This window comes from Colletotrichum lupini, chromosome 1 (genome assembly GCF_023278565.1).
Source record: "Colletotrichum lupini chromosome 1, complete sequence".
Taxonomy (NCBI): Eukaryota; Fungi; Ascomycota; class Sordariomycetes; order Glomerellales; family Glomerellaceae; genus Colletotrichum; species Colletotrichum lupini.
In genome coordinates, this window is record NC_064672.1 from 4,273,142 (window position 1) to 4,290,188 (window position 17,047).

The 17,047-nt window shown below is 54.0% G+C and overlaps 8 protein-coding genes across 8 annotated transcripts; 5 read left to right on the forward strand and 3 right to left on the reverse strand.

Annotated features, from left to right (window-relative positions):
* Window positions 1-170: 170 nt before the first annotated feature.
* CLUP02_01266 (cysteine protease) lies at window positions 171-1,999 on the reverse strand (the record flags this gene model as incomplete). The annotated part of the gene is made up of 2 exons (XM_049280308.1): window positions 171-1,375; window positions 1,432-1,999. 2 exons carry the CDS (start codon window positions 1,997-1,999, stop codon window positions 171-173), a joined length of 1,773 nt encoding a protein of 590 aa, XP_049136265.1.
* A 1,213-nt stretch (window positions 2,000-3,212) lies between these two features.
* On the forward strand, window positions 3,213-3,634 carry CLUP02_01267 (DASH complex subunit Dad3; the record flags this gene model as incomplete). The annotated part of the gene is made up of 2 exons (XM_049280309.1): window positions 3,213-3,320; window positions 3,449-3,634. The coding sequence occupies 2 exons, from the start codon at window positions 3,213-3,215 to the stop codon at window positions 3,632-3,634; spliced, it is 294 nt and encodes a 97-aa protein (XP_049136266.1).
* Window positions 3,635-3,936: 302 nt separating this feature from the next.
* On the reverse strand, window positions 3,937-5,477 carry CLUP02_01268 (uncharacterized protein; the record flags this gene model as incomplete). The annotated part of the gene is made up of 2 exons (XM_049280310.1): window positions 3,937-4,157; window positions 4,229-5,477. The coding sequence occupies 2 exons, from the start codon at window positions 5,475-5,477 to the stop codon at window positions 3,937-3,939; spliced, it is 1,470 nt and encodes a 489-aa protein (XP_049136267.1).
* A 1,355-nt stretch (window positions 5,478-6,832) lies between these two features.
* CLUP02_01269 (uncharacterized protein) lies at window positions 6,833-7,048 on the forward strand (the record flags this gene model as incomplete). Its single annotated transcript, XM_049280311.1, has 1 exon — window positions 6,833-7,048. One exon carries the CDS (start codon window positions 6,833-6,835, stop codon window positions 7,046-7,048), a length of 216 nt encoding a protein of 71 aa, XP_049136268.1.
* A 205-nt stretch (window positions 7,049-7,253) lies between these two features.
* On the reverse strand, window positions 7,254-9,436 carry CLUP02_01270 (uncharacterized protein; the record flags this gene model as incomplete). Its single annotated transcript, XM_049280312.1, has 5 exons — window positions 7,254-7,383; window positions 7,455-8,491; window positions 8,548-8,713; window positions 8,822-9,105; window positions 9,194-9,436. 5 exons carry the CDS (start codon window positions 9,434-9,436, stop codon window positions 7,254-7,256), a joined length of 1,860 nt encoding a protein of 619 aa, XP_049136269.1.
* Window positions 9,437-9,696: 260 nt separating this feature from the next.
* CLUP02_01271 (C4-dicarboxylate transporter/malic acid transporter) lies at window positions 9,697-12,882 on the forward strand (the record flags this gene model as incomplete). Its single annotated transcript, XM_049280313.1, has 17 exons — window positions 9,697-9,857; window positions 9,886-9,934; window positions 9,995-10,036; window positions 10,103-10,282; window positions 10,338-10,378; window positions 10,436-10,501; window positions 10,571-10,661; window positions 10,716-10,746; window positions 10,815-11,076; window positions 11,106-11,466; window positions 11,514-11,519; window positions 11,569-11,602; window positions 11,652-11,829; window positions 11,878-12,027; window positions 12,082-12,343; window positions 12,396-12,438; window positions 12,509-12,882. The coding sequence occupies 17 exons, from the start codon at window positions 9,697-9,699 to the stop codon at window positions 12,880-12,882; spliced, it is 2,331 nt and encodes a 776-aa protein (XP_049136270.1).
* A 343-nt stretch (window positions 12,883-13,225) lies between these two features.
* On the forward strand, window positions 13,226-14,374 carry CLUP02_01272 (uncharacterized protein; the record flags this gene model as incomplete). Its single annotated transcript, XM_049280314.1, has 1 exon — window positions 13,226-14,374. One exon carries the CDS (start codon window positions 13,226-13,228, stop codon window positions 14,372-14,374), a length of 1,149 nt encoding a protein of 382 aa, XP_049136271.1.
* An 862-nt stretch (window positions 14,375-15,236) lies between these two features.
* Window positions 15,237-16,911, forward strand: CLUP02_01273 (uncharacterized protein; the record flags this gene model as incomplete). Its single annotated transcript, XM_049280315.1, has 2 exons — window positions 15,237-15,650; window positions 15,712-16,911. 2 exons carry the CDS (start codon window positions 15,237-15,239, stop codon window positions 16,909-16,911), a joined length of 1,614 nt encoding a protein of 537 aa, XP_049136272.1.
* Window positions 16,912-17,047: the final 136 nt, after the last annotated feature.

A 17,047-nucleotide genomic window follows, 5' to 3' on the forward strand; every position in this document is an offset into this window, starting at 1 on the left:
CGGAGAACTAAAATCGAACAAAGGATAGCCCTTTCTAGACATTTCAGGTAGTCAAGGTAGTGAACCAGTCAGATTGGACGCAACCAAATGCCGTCGTACAGTCAAATCAAGGTAGACTTTTCATTGACCAGACCAAGATTATCATTATCGTAACCACTACACCACACACGTCAGATCATCTTCATCTGAAGCCTCTCCGACCCGTACGGACTAATCTGCACCGGCCTGCCGCCCGTCCACCGATAATACCCAACAACCTTCTTCACCGCGCCGCCCCAACCGAGCTGCCTCCTCCGCCACGCCTTGATGTTCGACCCGTCCCGGCCCTGCTGCACGACCATGGTAGGGTTCACCGCCGAGTCAGCCATGACCTCGACGTCTCCGCCGCCGGGCTCCGCCATGTCCATGTACATCTCCGTCGCCTGCTGCCGGCGCCATCTCGACTGCGGCGGCATCGACATGAGAGATATCCCGTTGGCGGCGGCGGCGGCGGTGTGGGTTTTGCTGGAGGGGAAGAAAGACTCGACCGTCCCCGCGGCGGCTACTTCGAAATACACCTCGAGGCAGCGCAGCTGGTCTAGGTAGATGATGAGGAGGCACAGGATGGCAGCGCCGATGGAGGCGACCCAAAAGACCCAGAACCGCGGCGCGTTGGGAGAGTACTCGTCGTTCATGGAGAGGATGGCGGAGACTACCGTGAAGGGAAGGAGGATGCCTCCGAGGTACGTTACGCGGTCGAGGGCGCGCTGATTCGCTTCTTTGCCGCTGTCTGCGGCCATGGCGTCTGGATACGGCTGGTTGTTGGTGCCTTGCATGGGCATGTTGACATCCCGCGTCTGAAGGACCGCCGTCGTCGGCTGCGTCCGGGGCCACGCGGTCTGCGGCCTCGGCGTCGAACCGAGCTTCGAGATGGCGACGCGGCGCTGGAGGCGCTCAAGGAGGGACCGCCAGTCTGGGTGCCGCATGCCACCGCCGCCGCCCAGGAGCGGCTGGCGCGCTTGGTCCTGCGCAAGCTCGAGGTTCTGCTCGAGAGACTCTGTCGCCTGCCAGTAGAGCCCCCCGTCCTGCAGGGATCCAGGCTGGGCGCATGAGGGGAGGGTCTCGAAGAAGTCGAGCCACTTATCGTGGACCGCCTCGCAGAGGATCTCGGGAAGGGTTTGCCTCGTGACATTGGAGTGACGAAAGGTGCGGAGAAGGCTGTCTTCGAGGCCTGGGAGCTCGTCGCCTTCGGCTATGAGGACGTTCCAGACTGAGGTGCCATCCATTTGGGACTCGTCTATTTTGCTTTGCCATGAGCGGGTGACGGAGAGTGGTCTCCGCGCCTTTTGGACCTGTGAAGATGGATCGTTCCAGATGGGGCGGTCTAGGAAGAGGACTGAAGGCGCAAGTCAGTACGTGGAATGTATCCATTAGGACCCGTTGAGAACTTACCATCAGCTTTGCTGTTCATCCATAACGAAGCCTGGCAGAACATGACTGCCTGCCCATCCCTCGACATCATATGAAAGGGCGCCTCGTCCATGACATCCACTAAATCAGATTGCCTTGCCGACGGCTTATACCCAGGATCCGGGCCATAGTTCCCCCTCGTAGTCTTGACCAGCTCCGGATACGCAAACGAAACAAAACTCGAGCCCTCGTCGTTCCTCGACGGTCGATGCCGCCGCCTCCCCGCATGTGCTTCGAGAAACCCAGAGTTCACGCCGAGGGAATCCCGCAACACCTGGACCAGATCCAGCGGCAGGCCCTGGACGATGGTGAGCCGCCTCCGGCCCACGGCTTCCCTCAAGAGGTCTTCGGCGTGGTTGAGGAGGCGCTGCTTGCACTTGTCCGTCTCCCAGTCGAGGACGTAGGCGGAGGAGCTCGACTCGGGGAACTTGCTCATCAAGGATGATCGCCGGACGAGGAGCGCGGGCGTGTTGGAGCGTTTTGTATGGAGTTCGGCCGAGTCGCTGGCCGTGAGAGGCGGCGACTGCTCGAATGTCTTTGATCTGACCATTGCTCCCTATTCAGTTTTGATTTGATGTAAGCCACTTTTTTGACCGTTTCGCGTTGCCGGCTGGGTGCTATGTTATGAAAATCTCCTCTTTTTTTCAACGAGAACCATCTCGAACGACGCCAGAAAAGAAAGATCACCCTCGAGTTATAATAAAAGTGAGATTGAAGCCATGGCTGGCAGCTTGGTGCCATTGTTGGCTCATCAAGTGACCTGAGCTAGAGCATCTGGATTTAGAGCTTTCCCACCCCCCTAAGCTCTCTCACCTGTGCTCTAGTCCCATCTTAGTCCGACTTTGGGCCCAAAGTGAGATGTGGTTTTGGTGGTGTCGGCCGGCCATGGCAGCTCGGTGGCTGACTGTCGCGAAATGACGGGGATGAGATTCGCGTGCTCTAGTTTAGTCCTGAAACAATCCGGGGCAGATGTCGATGAGTGCTAGGCTTGCCACGTCAAGCCATCCCTTCTACTTGAAGGATACGAACAATGTGTGGTTTCGGAACACGCTCATGATCAGGTTCGGCACACGGCACGCTTGCTAGATTGGCGCCTACGATAAAGGCGCTTCAGAATTCCCAAAGTGAGAGAAAATCTGTGTTGGTTGTATGTTCATAGAGGTCGGCGGCGATGGTGGTAATTCAAAGTCATCTCTCATTGCCAGCTCATAGACAACCTCTCGATGAAGGTAACAGACGGCTTGGATGCTACGATTCAGTGCCTCGCGTACAGGCTCTTACCCAGCCCTTCTCCCCTGACAAGAAAGACACCTGAAGGGGCATACTTAGACGTCATGTAAGACGCTCTAACGATAACCTCCTTTACCGCTCCAAACTGTCTTGAAAGATGGAGGTGGGGACGGACGTTGTTGGAAGATGACGGGAAGTCCGCGCGCATCTTTGGTGTGGGTGGGTGAAGGCGCACGAGCCGCTTACAAGTCCCTCCTCATTAGGTAAGGCGCTCACCGAAGACACACTTCACCTCACCGACAAGGGGGACTGATGCTTTTTTTCGGGGTAGGTAGGTTCCTGGGCACCTTGCCCAAGGTTAGATTGGCGGGGTTCAAGCCACAGCGCGTCCTACCGCGACTCACCGAAACAACTTCCCGTCGATAATTGACCAGAACCTAACGAAACGTCGCTGTACCATGTTAGCGCCGACCAAACTTGACTTTGGTATATAGTACGAAACAGAGCAAACAAGAGACAGCTGGATCATCACCATGGAGCAGGGGCGGGACTCCACGCTGCTGCATTCGCAGCCGGAGTTGTCGCCGTTGGAGGCCGAGGTGCTGGAAGAGTACGAAAAGTTGGCGGATAACATGAAGAAGGTTCGTCCCGTCACACAGCTTTCCTACATTGCATTCAGACTCGGACCTTTCCCCCTTCCCCCCTTCTCCCCTCTACCCGATCCCAAAGACCTGCAAAGCTAACTTGTCCCCCTTTTTTTGTACCGTAGCTTGCTTCAACACTCGAAGACCTGAGCGGCTCGCCGAGCACCGAGATCCTCGACGGCCTGCGGGAGCTGGAGCGCAAGACGAGCTTGGTGTTTACGCTCCTCAAGGCAAGCGTGTACAGCATAGTGCTGCAGCAGGAGATCGATTGGGGTGACCAAGCCAGGAGCCAGGAGGAGGAGGAGGAGTAGAGGAAGACGAATACGTGGGATCACGAGGGTGCAACATCTATATTGAGAGGAGGCATGCTGCAATCCGCGGCGGTTTTGTCCGGATTATACCGCAAGAGGAAGTTGGAGAGAGTGTACAAATGCACGACGAGACTACGATCAGAGCAGATACCCCCCCCAAGAAATACACGACGCCAATCACTTTATGACATGAAGATTTGCGTTCACTGTTCACGGGGGCAAGGGGGCCACAGACGGGGTTCTCTAGAGATTTGCGCTTTTTGTTTGAACATTTACAGTGGTATACAGAAGTGGTATACAGATTAATACACAGATCCGCCGTAGTAGACCTTTCTCACATCGACCATCTTCTTTCCGCGACCAATGGCAATCTCCTCCGGATCAGGTTGGTTCATGAGGGCCTTGTAGACGGCGTTGACGGTGTTGTAAGGGTTCTTGGAGCGGGGGATCTTGGCCGCCAGATCATGGATACCGGCGAGACGGGCCATTTCGAATATCCTGTGAGAGACGCGGAGTCCGAAGCCTGATTGTGTGTTAGTATGACTGTGTCAAACAAATAACAGAGAACGAGGAACTAGCAGGAATAGAACGTACCTGGGGGACGGGCAAAGAGCTGCACAACAGTTCCCGAGATCTTAGTCTCGACGTTGCCGTAGATGGTGCGGTTTTCATATCTGCGGATAGGCTTCATGTTGCGGATAGCCAGAAGCGTGGCCGTCGCTGTTGCAATACCGGGGTCCGTCGACTTAGCCTCTCCCAACCCCAGTCTGCCGTCTCCGTTACCGGCCACGACGATGACGGAAGCACTGCGGATCTTGCCCAGACGAGTCTGGTTAGAAACGGATCGAACGACGACTCTCTTGGTGAGAATAGAGAGGATATCGCTGATCTTCATGCCGGTGGCCTGCTTGAGCTTGATGAAGCGACCCGTGGGGTCGAGGCCGTCGTCCTCGACGTCTTCCGGAGGTTGGTAGAGTCCCTTGACACCCTCGACCTTGCCGAGCTCAGGGGCGAGCGCCGAAGTGCCCTTGCCGTCGGCTTCCTTCCACAAGGCTACGCGGGAGCGAAGGGGGTTCTCCGAGGTGCTCAGGGAGCCCTCCAGCTCGTTGAAGAATTCCTGGTCAAACTGCTTCAGCCAGTCGTCGGTTGCGATAGACGCCGCCCCGGCCTTCTTCTCCTTCTTCGCCCCAAGCACGTCGGCCTCGTTGTCGACAAGGAACTTGCGGCGCAACTCGGGGTTGGTCTCGAGCTCGTGCAGCTCCTCCTCGGTGAAGTCGAGCTTCGCGGGGTTCGTCTTTGAGATGTTGCGCAGCGCCCGGGCAAACGCCTTGCCCATGGTGTCCTGCATCTGGCCGCCGACCCTGTCGGCCATCTTCTCAATGTAGTCGTCGATCCACATTCTCCTCGGCAGCCATTTCGGCTCCACGGGCTTCGCAGGCGCTTGGGGTTTCGCATCGATGATGGGCTGGACCATTGAGAAGTCGTCGATATAGGGCTGCGTGTAAGGATCCGTCCGTAACCGACCCTGGATCGCCAAATCTTTCGGGTCAATGGCCTCCTCGGCGGCCTGGAGAGCTTCCCACTGCTCGGGGGTGTACTTCTCCTTCAGAAACTCCTTTTGCTGTTCCGTGTACTCGGGAAAGTGTTGTTTCGCATACTTTTCGATGGCATCAGGGGTCGTCAGACCCATCTTCTCGGCGGTGATATTGTTGAATCGTGACCGCCTCCGACCTGACCTGCCAACGGAGCTGTGGAATAGACGGTAGGGAAGGGCGGCCGGTGCGCTCGAGGCGGAAGAGACGCATCTCGACAAGACGCTCCGCGCCGGGCGTACCGAGTTCATCGCAGCAGAGAGAGGCGACGTCTCTGCGCCAGTTCGTTGCCGGCAGCAAAGGGGTAGAATGAGGTCGTCGGGGAGTGGGTGCAAGTCGCGTGATGGGCTCTTTTGGTCTTGAGCTCAGGGTCGCGCCAGCTAGTCGACAATTTTTTTGGAAAGCTCAATTGGATCGTCTCGCAGTCGATTGCCTTGGACGGATCCAGACCATATCATTGGTCAATAAGCCCGGTCTTCTCCCGCCCGTGGCCCGTGCAATCACGGGCATGACGGCGCGGTGATGTTCCTCGAGTCACATGACCATAACGGCGTGGACGACTTGTGATTGGTGTCATACCGAAAGCTCGCAGCTCACCGAGACTGTGCTGAAGTCCAGGGGCTACCTAGCTCACTTAATTCTGGAGTGCACGGTCTCGTTCCGACTCCCGTCTTCATCGTTACCGGCCGACCTCTGTCAAGCTTATATCGCAAAGCATTTGGACTGAAGTATTATGTTATACTGGTGAGTATCATTTCGAAGGTATCGCGAAGCCAAGACTAAGCTTTCCCGACCGGAAAGAGCGCAAAGATCTCATTTGATGTCGTTGCCAGCTCAACAACCACATGGCTAATCCGATGTGTAAGAATACTTGCCTGTAACAGGACGTCTTTCCCGTGAAGAAGCCCAGGTCCCCTTTTTAGTGCCGAAGTAACCGCTGCAGCTCGTCCCTGCACAGCCAATCACCCGCAGCAGACATCAGTCGACTTTCTGCCGCAGGCCTGAAACGCGCATCGATGCCGCCCCTCCCCTGGCAGCGACCTTCCTCACACATTCAACCACCACGATGCGGCCATGTCGCGTCCTGGTCTCATACCCCCAAGGCGGTCTAGCCTGCGAAAAGGCACACCACGGTGGTGGCATGGCCACCGTAGGGCCACCTCCTCGCCCTTGAAGCGCACCCAATTGTGACGTCTCCCGTTTCGAGAAGCCGAGCGGATCATTTTCCCTACATCTTGGCCCCTACTAACCCTCCTATTCTTTTCCTTTCTCCTTCTGGACTGCTTTTCGCATCTCGTGTTTCCTGCTGTCGAACAAAAACCTTCTAATCCGGTCCCCCAACAATACGTACATTTTTTTGTTGTTCCCTTGTGACTGGCGCACTTGAGACTCAGACCTTCATTTTTGACTTTCCTGTACACACCTTTAATTCCAACCACCACAGTCCATACCGCCCATCACAGGTGCCTGAGCAGACCTCGCACCTCTTCAATCAGCCGCCGAAAATCAAAGAGCGGCAAGGCGCAAGCCAGCACGATTCTGTGAGCTATCGCGCTTGCACCGCACCCGAACATCGATCAGCCCCGAAAGATTCGAGACCGCAACAATGGGTCAATTCGACTGGTTCCGATCTATTGGCGCGACGCCTGAGGCTGTCGCGGTTCTGAATGACCAGCCCATTCTCTTCACTATCCTCCTGATCGTTCTCGTCGCCGTCATCCTCCAGGGAGTGCTTCTCTGGTACATCCACTTTGCGACATTGAAGCCCGAACAGAAGAAGAAGAAGGAGCCGAAGAAGGGAGGCAAGGGAGGAAAGAAATGAGAGGGATTGGGGCCTGAAAGGCACGCATTTTTTCGGAAGATTCGTTGCGAAGACAGGCGCTGGGACCTGTATAAAGTGGTGGATCATCAACGCCATTACGTCGCTGAGGGAGACACAATGCATGCCCAGGCACTAGAGGAAACATCGCGGTGGCGAGCTCTTCTCAGCTGCAACTATGGGGCGAGAGGTTGGATAATGAATTGTATTAAGGCTTCAGAAATGAGTCGGTTTTATGGTCGCGCTTGAGCGGCAGATACCACAGTATGTGATGCTCGAATGTCACAGGCTGCGTTCGACATCCATTTCTTGCAATATATCTCTTGAAACTCCGTTCCCTGACCCCAGTGTGGACATTGGCGAAATGTCAGCCCCCAGGCTGCCAGTAGGTTTTCGACGGTTGATCTACTCGATTTGATCATCGTAAAGGTCAATTTCGCTTCCGGAGAAGACTTCGCTTGGCCAGATCCCATCATCATCATCATCCGCTTGGCGGTCATGCCTGGTTGGTTGGAACGACAGCTCCGAGAGCGGCCCCTTATCCTCGTCCTCGTCACTTTGCCAATCGCAGTATGATACGAGAGAAATCGACCGTTGCCTTTGGTGGTCATTAGCATGGTGGCCTTCTCCGAAGTCGTTCTCGCCGTTATCAGGGCCGAAGTTCGACCGATCACTGTAACTTGCAGGACCGACCGCGACCAGTTCTCGCAATGAAATAAGAGGTGGCAGTGATGTATCTGCCAAGTTGAAAGCTTGATTCGGCGTATGCCCCTCTGAGTCGGCCTCGCTGTTTGGTTCGGGAGTTCTTACAAAGTACGAGGAGGGTCGTGGTGAGAGTGGTGAGCTATAAGCTTCTAGATGGGTTTCGTAGTCCGAAATATCTTCTGGGTAGCCATCCTCATCGTCGAATGCTTCATGCTCGTGTCTGAGCTCGCTCCGGTCCATGAGTAAGTTCATAGTCAGGGGTGAAGAAGGCAATAGCGGATTCTCGTCAACGGTCCATGAAGGCGACGTATTCTGGTCAAACTCCATATCGATGTCTGACAACGTCTCTAGGATATCGCGACCCTGATTCACTTCACATCCATCATTAGTCGCAAGGCTGGTTTCTTCATGGAGTGAAGCTTCATCCTCTGACATAGTTCCGTACGCAATCATGGCATCAATGGCCGGTACTCTTGAGTATTCCTCCGGACGCGTCAATCCTCGGAATTGTTGCTGTGAGAATTTAGTCTCTTCGCAAGCGGGTATCTGCGCACGTATAAGCCTCCAAATTAGGTGTCCAAAGTCATTGGATTCATGATTCTGAGCTGTGCTTTGAAGACTGCCTGTGGGGATGCCATGAGATGCGGATGCATAATCTCGTAGTTGACGAGACTCAATGTGATTAAGGTCCTGAAACACAGAGGACAACGCTGGTAGGAGGCGAGACCGACAAGTCAAGGACTTTGTCTCGGTTAGTTCTCGCGTCGGTATCAAGAATGGTCAGACGGACAACCCACCGAAAGATAGTTCATGTTGAAAATCTCGGGCACGAGGCATATAATTGGTGTTCTCGTCGTGCTCAGTGTTCTGATACCGCCCACAGCCCTGCGACCGACAACCAACGTGTCGAGACCAGCTTCTACAAGCCGACCTATGGGAGAAGTAACCTCTCCATCTTGAGGCCTTTGTTTGTCGCATGCAGCGGCAGCATCGCAAGGTAGAAGACATACGCCTGAGTCTTGGCTGTTGAAACGATCGTCGATTTCGTCGGGTGAACCCTATTCCACAGACGAGACGCCCAAACCAAAGCCACTTTCTGAATCAAGGCGAGAGCCATGACTGCTAGTCATCGATGACGTCCTTTGATAGGCTGATTCCATAGGACCTTCGGAGATGGATGATTCCTGATGAATATAGAAGGAGCAGGTCAGATGCTGCATAGTAATGACCGTTGTGTTGGGAGGTAGAGTTGGGTGTAAGACAGCTTCTTTATGCTCAATCTTGAACGATATATGCCGATGGCTGGAAGGACTCTCCACATTGCGCACTATATCGATTCCTAGCTGGGTCCAGATCTGTAACCGATTAGCAAGTGCCAGATATCATCTCATCAATAATGCTGCTTGCCGGATAGCTTGTTATGTCAGCGGCAATGGTGTCCACGAAAACCGCTTGGTCTTCTGCATTGCTTTCCTCCCGGGTGAGCGAGACTAGGAAACAGCAAGTCTGAGCCTTGAGTATGAATAAATCTCCTGCTTGAATCCCAGCGAGCAGCTCGTTGATATTTGAAAATAGTTTTCGGTCTGTTGACGAGCGGAAGGAAACTGTACTCGCGATGTTCAGGACAGTTCCAGTGTTGGGGTCAGACAGAACAACTGGGTCAAGCGATAGAGCAATGGTGGTCATGGTTTGGGGGGGAATGGTACCTCATCGTCATAGAGGAACACTTTGTTTCGGTGGTTTTGGGAAATGCATTCAATGGAGAGCAACGAGTGTCGTTGAAATCTCAGATGCTCAGGTACAAGGTACCTTGAGGTACCACCCTAGGTCCATTTGGAAGGAAGGATTGTTCATCTCACTTGGGAAGCAACAACGTACCCGCCGGCAGAAAACTTTAGGGCGATACCTGTGAGGACGACCGACCCATCACATTTCACATGGCAACAATGACACTAATTGACTACCTACTTACTTCCTTGGGGGCAGATGAACCCACAATTCAGGCGTCATTATTGCTGCACTGCGGGTACGGCGTGCATGTACGAATCTATAGCAGCGAAGGAAACGGAGGTATTGCCGTCCTCGAATCTGAGTTGAAGTCCGGATAGTGCGATAGCCCAGGTGAGTGGGTGTAGTCAAAGTCTTGGGCTAGATGTTTGGCCGGAAATACCGGTCCGGTCGGATGTTGAAGGACGCAACTTTGGAAGAGGTCGAGATCCGAACCGTTGTCCCCCACATGTCTAGCGTTGTCGCTGGCCGGTAACGCGCATCCTACCTATCAGCGTTGTCGACGATAAGCTACCGACCCCTACGAGTGATGAAAAGAGCGTTGCGCTGGGGAAATAAATGCAGAGCAACGAGCTCTTCAAGTTTTATCAAGATAGCCAGCTGCTGGCGGCGACTACTTTCCAGGCCGGCTTATGTTTTGTTATCCACTTTGCTACTCTTGAGCGAGCTGAACGCAAAGGAAAATCAGGAGGGAAGAAAAGTTTGACGACTGCTCAGTTACGACTCTGCATCTCTGCTGCATTTGTGATAAGGCAGTGACAGCTTCCAGGTGTTGGTTGACCCCACATGATGTGCTGAGACCCCGGTCGTGCTGTGTCATCCGCGGCAGGGTCATATCCGGTTCTCTGGGCAAGTTCTAGCACGTCGTTGCTACCGCCAACTCTCTGTATGACGCAGGCACCACTTTACACTTCACAACCTCTCACTAGGATTTGCCTTACTCACCAAGCCGGGTCATCTCCCGTAACACCAAGAGAAGTCACTCCTAGCATTGACTGTAAAATCTCATTGCGAATAACGAATCCTGGCCAGCTTCCAGCCCATCGTGATTCCAACTGTTGAGCGCGTCATTGTCGGTGTACATCTTCAACGCGACTGCCACCACAAACACCATAACAACTCCGTCTGTTCACGACGGAACAAGCCCAGGGAAAAAAACTTAACGACACCACCACAGACTGCCTTGGCTGCAGCCCACACGACGACTCGTTGTTCACCCTGGCGCAAGAAAGGAGCTAGGATCTGCGTTTGTGGCCCTGCACCACGACACAACCAGGACGGCATCTGACTATATCCACCCACACGTCTCGTCCACGCCCGGGGCTAATTCTCCCCTCACGCCTCTCCCAACGACACACCTTCACTCAACCCGCACTGCGCGGAACTGCGTTCAAAGACGCCCGCCCGCTTTTGAGCATGCCTCTTTTCGATCTCGGCTCTCTGTTTCTCGACCACGTTGTTTTCATCACCAACCTTGTCTACATGAACATCGCCCTCTCCAATGCTGAACCCAGCCTACTCTTTCCTCTTTACGTTGTGTCGAAGCTACTGGCTCGAGGACCTGAAGATTGGGATTCTCCCACCGCAAAATGGCCCCCACCCATGAAATGGTAGCCAACTGCGGCTACCAGACCCCGGATGAACACAGCAATCGTCCCTCGTACTTTGCTACTCCGAACGAATCTCCTTTGGCATCATTGCCCTTACCTAGATCTCCTTTGAGACGGCCCCCCTTTGTTCCTCGCTCCTCCCATGGACCAGCCTTTGAAACGGAGGATAGCACGGCGATGCCTGCGGCCGAGCGGCAGGCAGAGTCGAATGAGTCTAGTCCAAACAACGCCAAACCTACGCTGGAGAAGCATTTTAGCTTCGGCAAAGTAGGAATTCGAGATCGGATCGCCTGTCATACCTGGACTTGGTTCACTATGGTAATATACCCGTTTCCCTGAACAAGGCCGATGCTAATGACTAGTAGACGATGGTAGGCAGTACGTGACAAACCATATTCAGAAGATACTGATTTAACGTAGGCAACCGGAGGAATGGCGAATGTGATACACTCTCGTCAGTAAACCGAGTACTACCTTTCGGCGCATATGCTAACTTGGAACAGTCCCCTACCAAGCTGCCTGGCTCAACGGCATAGCCGTAGCATTTTTCCTGCTCAATGTTATCCTCTTCATCATAAACTGTGCCCTCGCCAGTATTCGATTCAAATCCAGACCAGGGGCCCTCACCCATTCATTCACAGACCAGACGGAATCGCTCTTCATTCCTTCTGCTGTTGTCTCGTAAGCCACCTAACCGATTCCGCTGGGGCATCAACTGAATATCTACAGTTTCGCCATCATATCGATCAACATATGCCAGTTCGGTGTGCCGCATGTAGGGCCCTGGCTCCTTAGAATCATGCAAATTCTATTCTGGTTCTACATAGCCTTGAGTGTGCTTGCTAGTGCCACTATTTACCTGATTCTTTGGTCGACATTGTGAGCTTCCTCTCAGTCTACGCGAGTAGTTTCGGTCTGCTTAACGTTGATCAGGATATTTCCCATTCATACCATGACTCCTACCTGGGTCTTCCCAGCCTACCCTTTGCTCCTCACGGCACCTTTTGCGAGCAACCTTATACAAGCTGCTGTACAAACGAACCAGCAGGTCGTCACTCTCAATAGGACTGCCATTGCTCTCTGTGCAGTCGCTACGCAAGGCGCGGGCTGCTTGATTGCCTTTATGATCTCTGCTGCCTTTATCTATCGGCTGATGACGCAGAAATTACCGCGGGATTTTCAACGTCCTGGTGTGGTGCGTAATTGTTCCTGGTACAAATGTGAACCGGTGACGCTGACCAAATCAGTTCATTTCTATTGGGCCATTTGCCTTCACGGTCGGAGGCTTAGGTAGGGTTTCCCTTATTGCTACGGTTGGATGCCCGACTAAATGCTCCAGTTCAACTCGGCAATTCCGCAGACAAAATTCTGCCCAGCAATTTCCTGGGCACCGACCTTGCCGTGCCCATCATCAAAGTCATGTCAGTCTTGATCGGGCTATGGCTCTGGGGTCTGAGCATGTGGTTTTTTATCGTCTCCGTAGGATCACTTTGGAAGTATGTACGGCCAGAGAGCAAGATGCCTTTCCAAATGACATGGTGGTCATTTGTCTTCCCGAACACTGCACTTGTTACGGCCACGACCGCGCTTGGCAAGGCTTTGCAGAATAATGGATTGCAGATATTTGGCTGCGTCTTCGCAGCGTGTCTGATAGTCATATGGTTTATTGTATTTGTTACGATGATTCGGTGTTTGTACAAACGGGAGCTCCTATGGCCAAAAGATACCCAATAGTGGACATATTAGAGGTCTACTTCTGCAATGCAATCGAATAAACGAAAGAAAAGAAAAATTGACTGTAGCATGACATTTCGTGGCATGATCTTGTTTACTCGATGAGTTATTCCTTGAGACGTGAAATAAATCGGAGCCAGACGTTGAAGGTACCGATTCTCGGGCAAGGGAGAGCAGCAGCGGGTGAAAGTGGGGCTAGCTACCCGCCCAACCTCTCACCACTAAACTCAGTGCATGGATTCATCCATTCGGATGAGACTTGTCCTCAGCGAGTCAACATTCCGGGACAACACGCCCGATATTTCATCTCTTTAATTTCCGGCATCGAACGCCCACAGGAAACATGTCGTGGGATTCTAAATCGGCGTTACATCGCCGACAGAGCAGCAATGCTGGCGCCACCAAAACTCTACCTATTCACACTCGCGAACAGTCGGAAGCAACAATCCAACCCAAATCAAGCCATGTAGCAGACGATTTCCTGCAGAGCTTCCTGGATCCTTCTTTTGACCCAGCGGCATATCTGAATGCTACTCTGCCACCGCTTCAACATGGTGGCTACCACTCATCACGAAGCAATGGCAACGGTCAGGCCGTCCCGCTGGCCGACTTGTCCAATGAGGCGCAAACGCTGCTGTCCCAGCTCAACATCCACACGACGAGGCTCTCCGGCACGTTGACCCAGTTGACGGACGACATCCTCCGGAGCGGCAGCCGACTCGCCTACGAAGTCGAGCTCCTCCGAGGTGAGACCCTGAGTCTTGCTGAGACGATGAATGAGACGCTGCAGGAGGACATCAAGAAGTTCGCGCCGAGTGGTGTGGATCAGGAAGCCAAGGGAACGGTACCGAAGGCCGCGGACGGGCAAGAAAGGAGAGAATCCGTGGGCGCCAGCAAGACCGGCGACGACGAAGCTACGGCCACGGAGGGCAAGGCGAAAACCTCAGAACCACCCTACATCAACCAGCTGCGGACACTGACGGTGGTCCGCTCCCGCCTCGACACCGTCATCAAGACCTTTGGAGACGCCATGGAATTCGTCTTCCCGCCGTCGGAGCTCTCGGTCAGCTCGTCCTTCCTCTCGGTCTCGGCGCCCGACCCGGGAGCGGAGCAGCACAGCACGGAGGAGAAGGGCCAGCAGGTGCTGCAGGGTCTGCGGGATGAGATCTCGCAGCTGCTGACCAAGTCGGAGGACCCCGTCAAGGGCATCGAGAAGGCGGCGCAGCGGATCGAGGAGCTCAAGGAGCTTAACAAGGTCTGGAAGGGCACGGCGGAGGAGAAGGGCAGGACAAAGTTCATTGAGAGCCTGGCCAAGATGGTGGAGGACCGGCATCGGGATCTCATGAGGGAGGTTGATCAAGCGAGCAGGAGGGATGGGAATGAGGGGCGGGCGAGGAAGGGGAGTGTTCATGCTGATGCCGCGGAGACCAAGACGTATCTCGGGGGTTACGGCTTGATGAGCCAGCTTCAGAAACTTAGAAACGGGTTGTAAATATTATGATCGATGAGGCCGGGCATCTTATGGAGCTTCGCATGCAAGCGGTAAAGCACTGGATCCTGAGCTTCTAGGTGATAGTGAGAGCTCATGACCTATAACCTCATGAAGGTGAAGATGGTGGAATACAATACAGAATGAGAGATTTAATCTTTTATTTTGCCCTATCTCGATTTATCTTACATCCGTTGAAATCGAAGTCTTCCCTGGTTAGGTATACCTTATATCTAAGAGTGTTCGTCTCATCAGTCTTTTGGGTGGAGGTTGTCCCTTGCGAGCTGGAAGTCTTAGGGGGTTCGGCCTAAAATCGGCATGCGCTGAATTGTAGCTGGCAGGCCACCTCTGCTTGTTTTTTCATCCCTTCCACACACTAAGTGCCCTGGCCCCTGCGGAAGTCATCGGGCAACCCCGTCCAATAAGAAAAATTCACCCCTCCAGCGGTCAGGTACAGAACTCGGAGGCGCATGCGGTCACTTAGCGGAAAGGCTGACAAGGCAAGCACACACTGCACAGGACCATCTCGTTCCGCAGTACCCTCACCTTCCTCCGATTCTACGTTCTCCCACACAAACACCCCAGCAAGAGCTACCACCTCGAATGGGCGGCTGAATGATATCCTCCATATTCGAGAGTCGTGAATTAGAGGCACCTTCTCTGTCGAATCGACTCCCGAATCCTTTTCCTTCAAACTCCTCTTCCAGCGAACTTCGTCTTGCTTGAGCTCCGGTTTGCGACGGTCGCCCTACACACATCCAGACCGTACCATCCTCTCCAGGCACAACAACGCTACTCCCCTTGAACAAACGAATTGATTATATTTCCAAACGGCCAATACACGAAGCTATCCATCATCACTATAATGGCAGCCAACGAAGCAGCCATCCCCAATTTGGGGGGTGCTTCCGCTCAACCAAAGGCCGGCCGAGCCTCTCCGGCGCCCCAATCGAAGCGCGACCGCAAGCGCCAGGCACTTGTCGACAAGATCGCCAACCTGCAAGAGAAATTCAGTCGGGATCGTGACCTTGGGTACCGCGATCAGCTTCAGAAGGTCCAGGTTGACACCAACCTCGTACAGCGCATCGACCCCTACGCCGACGATGTCCTGAACATCATTGCCAGTCTGCGACAGGAACATGAAGAGACGCAAGGACAAGAGGCGCTTTCCGACAGCAACCGCACTCTGCTCCAGATGGCGGGCCCCAACTTTGAGGACTTTGTCCAAGGCATTGAGGATCTTGTTGAATACAGAGACTTTCATTTGCTTCAGCACATGGTAAGTGTGGCCGACTTTTCCCTGTCCTCACGTCGGCAAAGCTAATGAATGCATACAACAGCACGAGCATGAGCGTCGCCTCCACCAATACAAGAACGAATACCTCTACAAGGTCGAAACTGCTAAGCGCGAGCACCAAGCCCTTTCTTCAACACTCCGCGATAGACTCGTTAATACCCTGCTGTCAAGGAAGTACCGCCTGAACAAGGAGAAGGAAGCCTTGGAGATCTCAGATTCCTCTGCGCTGCTGCTCCACCCCAACCAGTTCAGCATCACCAACCCGGCAAGCCCCGGTGGCACTCACGGAAAACGCGCGACGAGATTACGCAAGGACGCCGAAGAGCTTGCCAGCTATGCTGACAGCAAGAAGCGCAAGAGGCACCCCGGCGAAGACGACGGCTCCCCCGTTCCGTCCCGACGAGCGCTCGACCCCAACAACACAACACCTCTCTGGCAGAACGAGAAGCTTCGAGTCGCCGCGAAACAAAACGGCCCAGCCTACAGCATTGATAAGCTCTTTACTGAGAAGGAACTCAGCATGGCTTACAACGCCGCAGCCGTTGCTTCCCACAAGCATATCCTTAGACACAAGCCCTATGCGAACGGGGGCTCATCCCCGGGCAGCGACTCTGGCAACGGCGATGAAAACGGTGAACACGACAGCGAGGCCCTGTCCGCTCCGACGATGGAACGCACCAGCTCCCATGCCACTAGAAGCACGAGGGCCGGCATCAATCAGAACCTGATCGATGCCGTCGAGGGAGCCAATGGCTTGGAATTGCCCAAGTACCTCGAAATCATGCAGCCACACGAACCTGCCAAACTGCCGTCGGTCTCTGTGACCAACTACTTCAAGCCGGTCAGAGGTAATACTGACGGCAACCTGCCGCAACCGCTGTCGCACGACGAGATCAATTCCGACATAATGGTCATGGACATGTTCAAGAAGTACGACTACAACCACAAGCCCGGCGACTCCATCGACCACCCCAATGGCAGCAGGAGGATCTTGGAAGCGTCCATTACGCCTTATACCATGACTCCGTACACAGGATTCAAGCCAGGCCCTCGTCCGGATCCAACAAAACTTCGTGAGGATTTGATGCCAATCGAGAGCAGCATTAGAGACGAGGCTCCCCCATCGTCCCTCGCGGCCATTGCAGCCGTCCCCATGAGCCGTACCAGCAGTGCAACCGGCGGCGCAGCGATGAGCCGACAGGGAAGTGCGCGCGGCAAGGGTCGTAAGAACCAGAACCAGTGATGACGTACGAGCAGTTGAACGGTGTTTCGGCGTTTGGGAAACAAAATGGTTTTGATCCAGGCAAAGGATATTTGGTAGGAGTGTATTCGAACGACTTTTGGGGGCAATCATCAACTCCATTGAATGCGGTCAAACT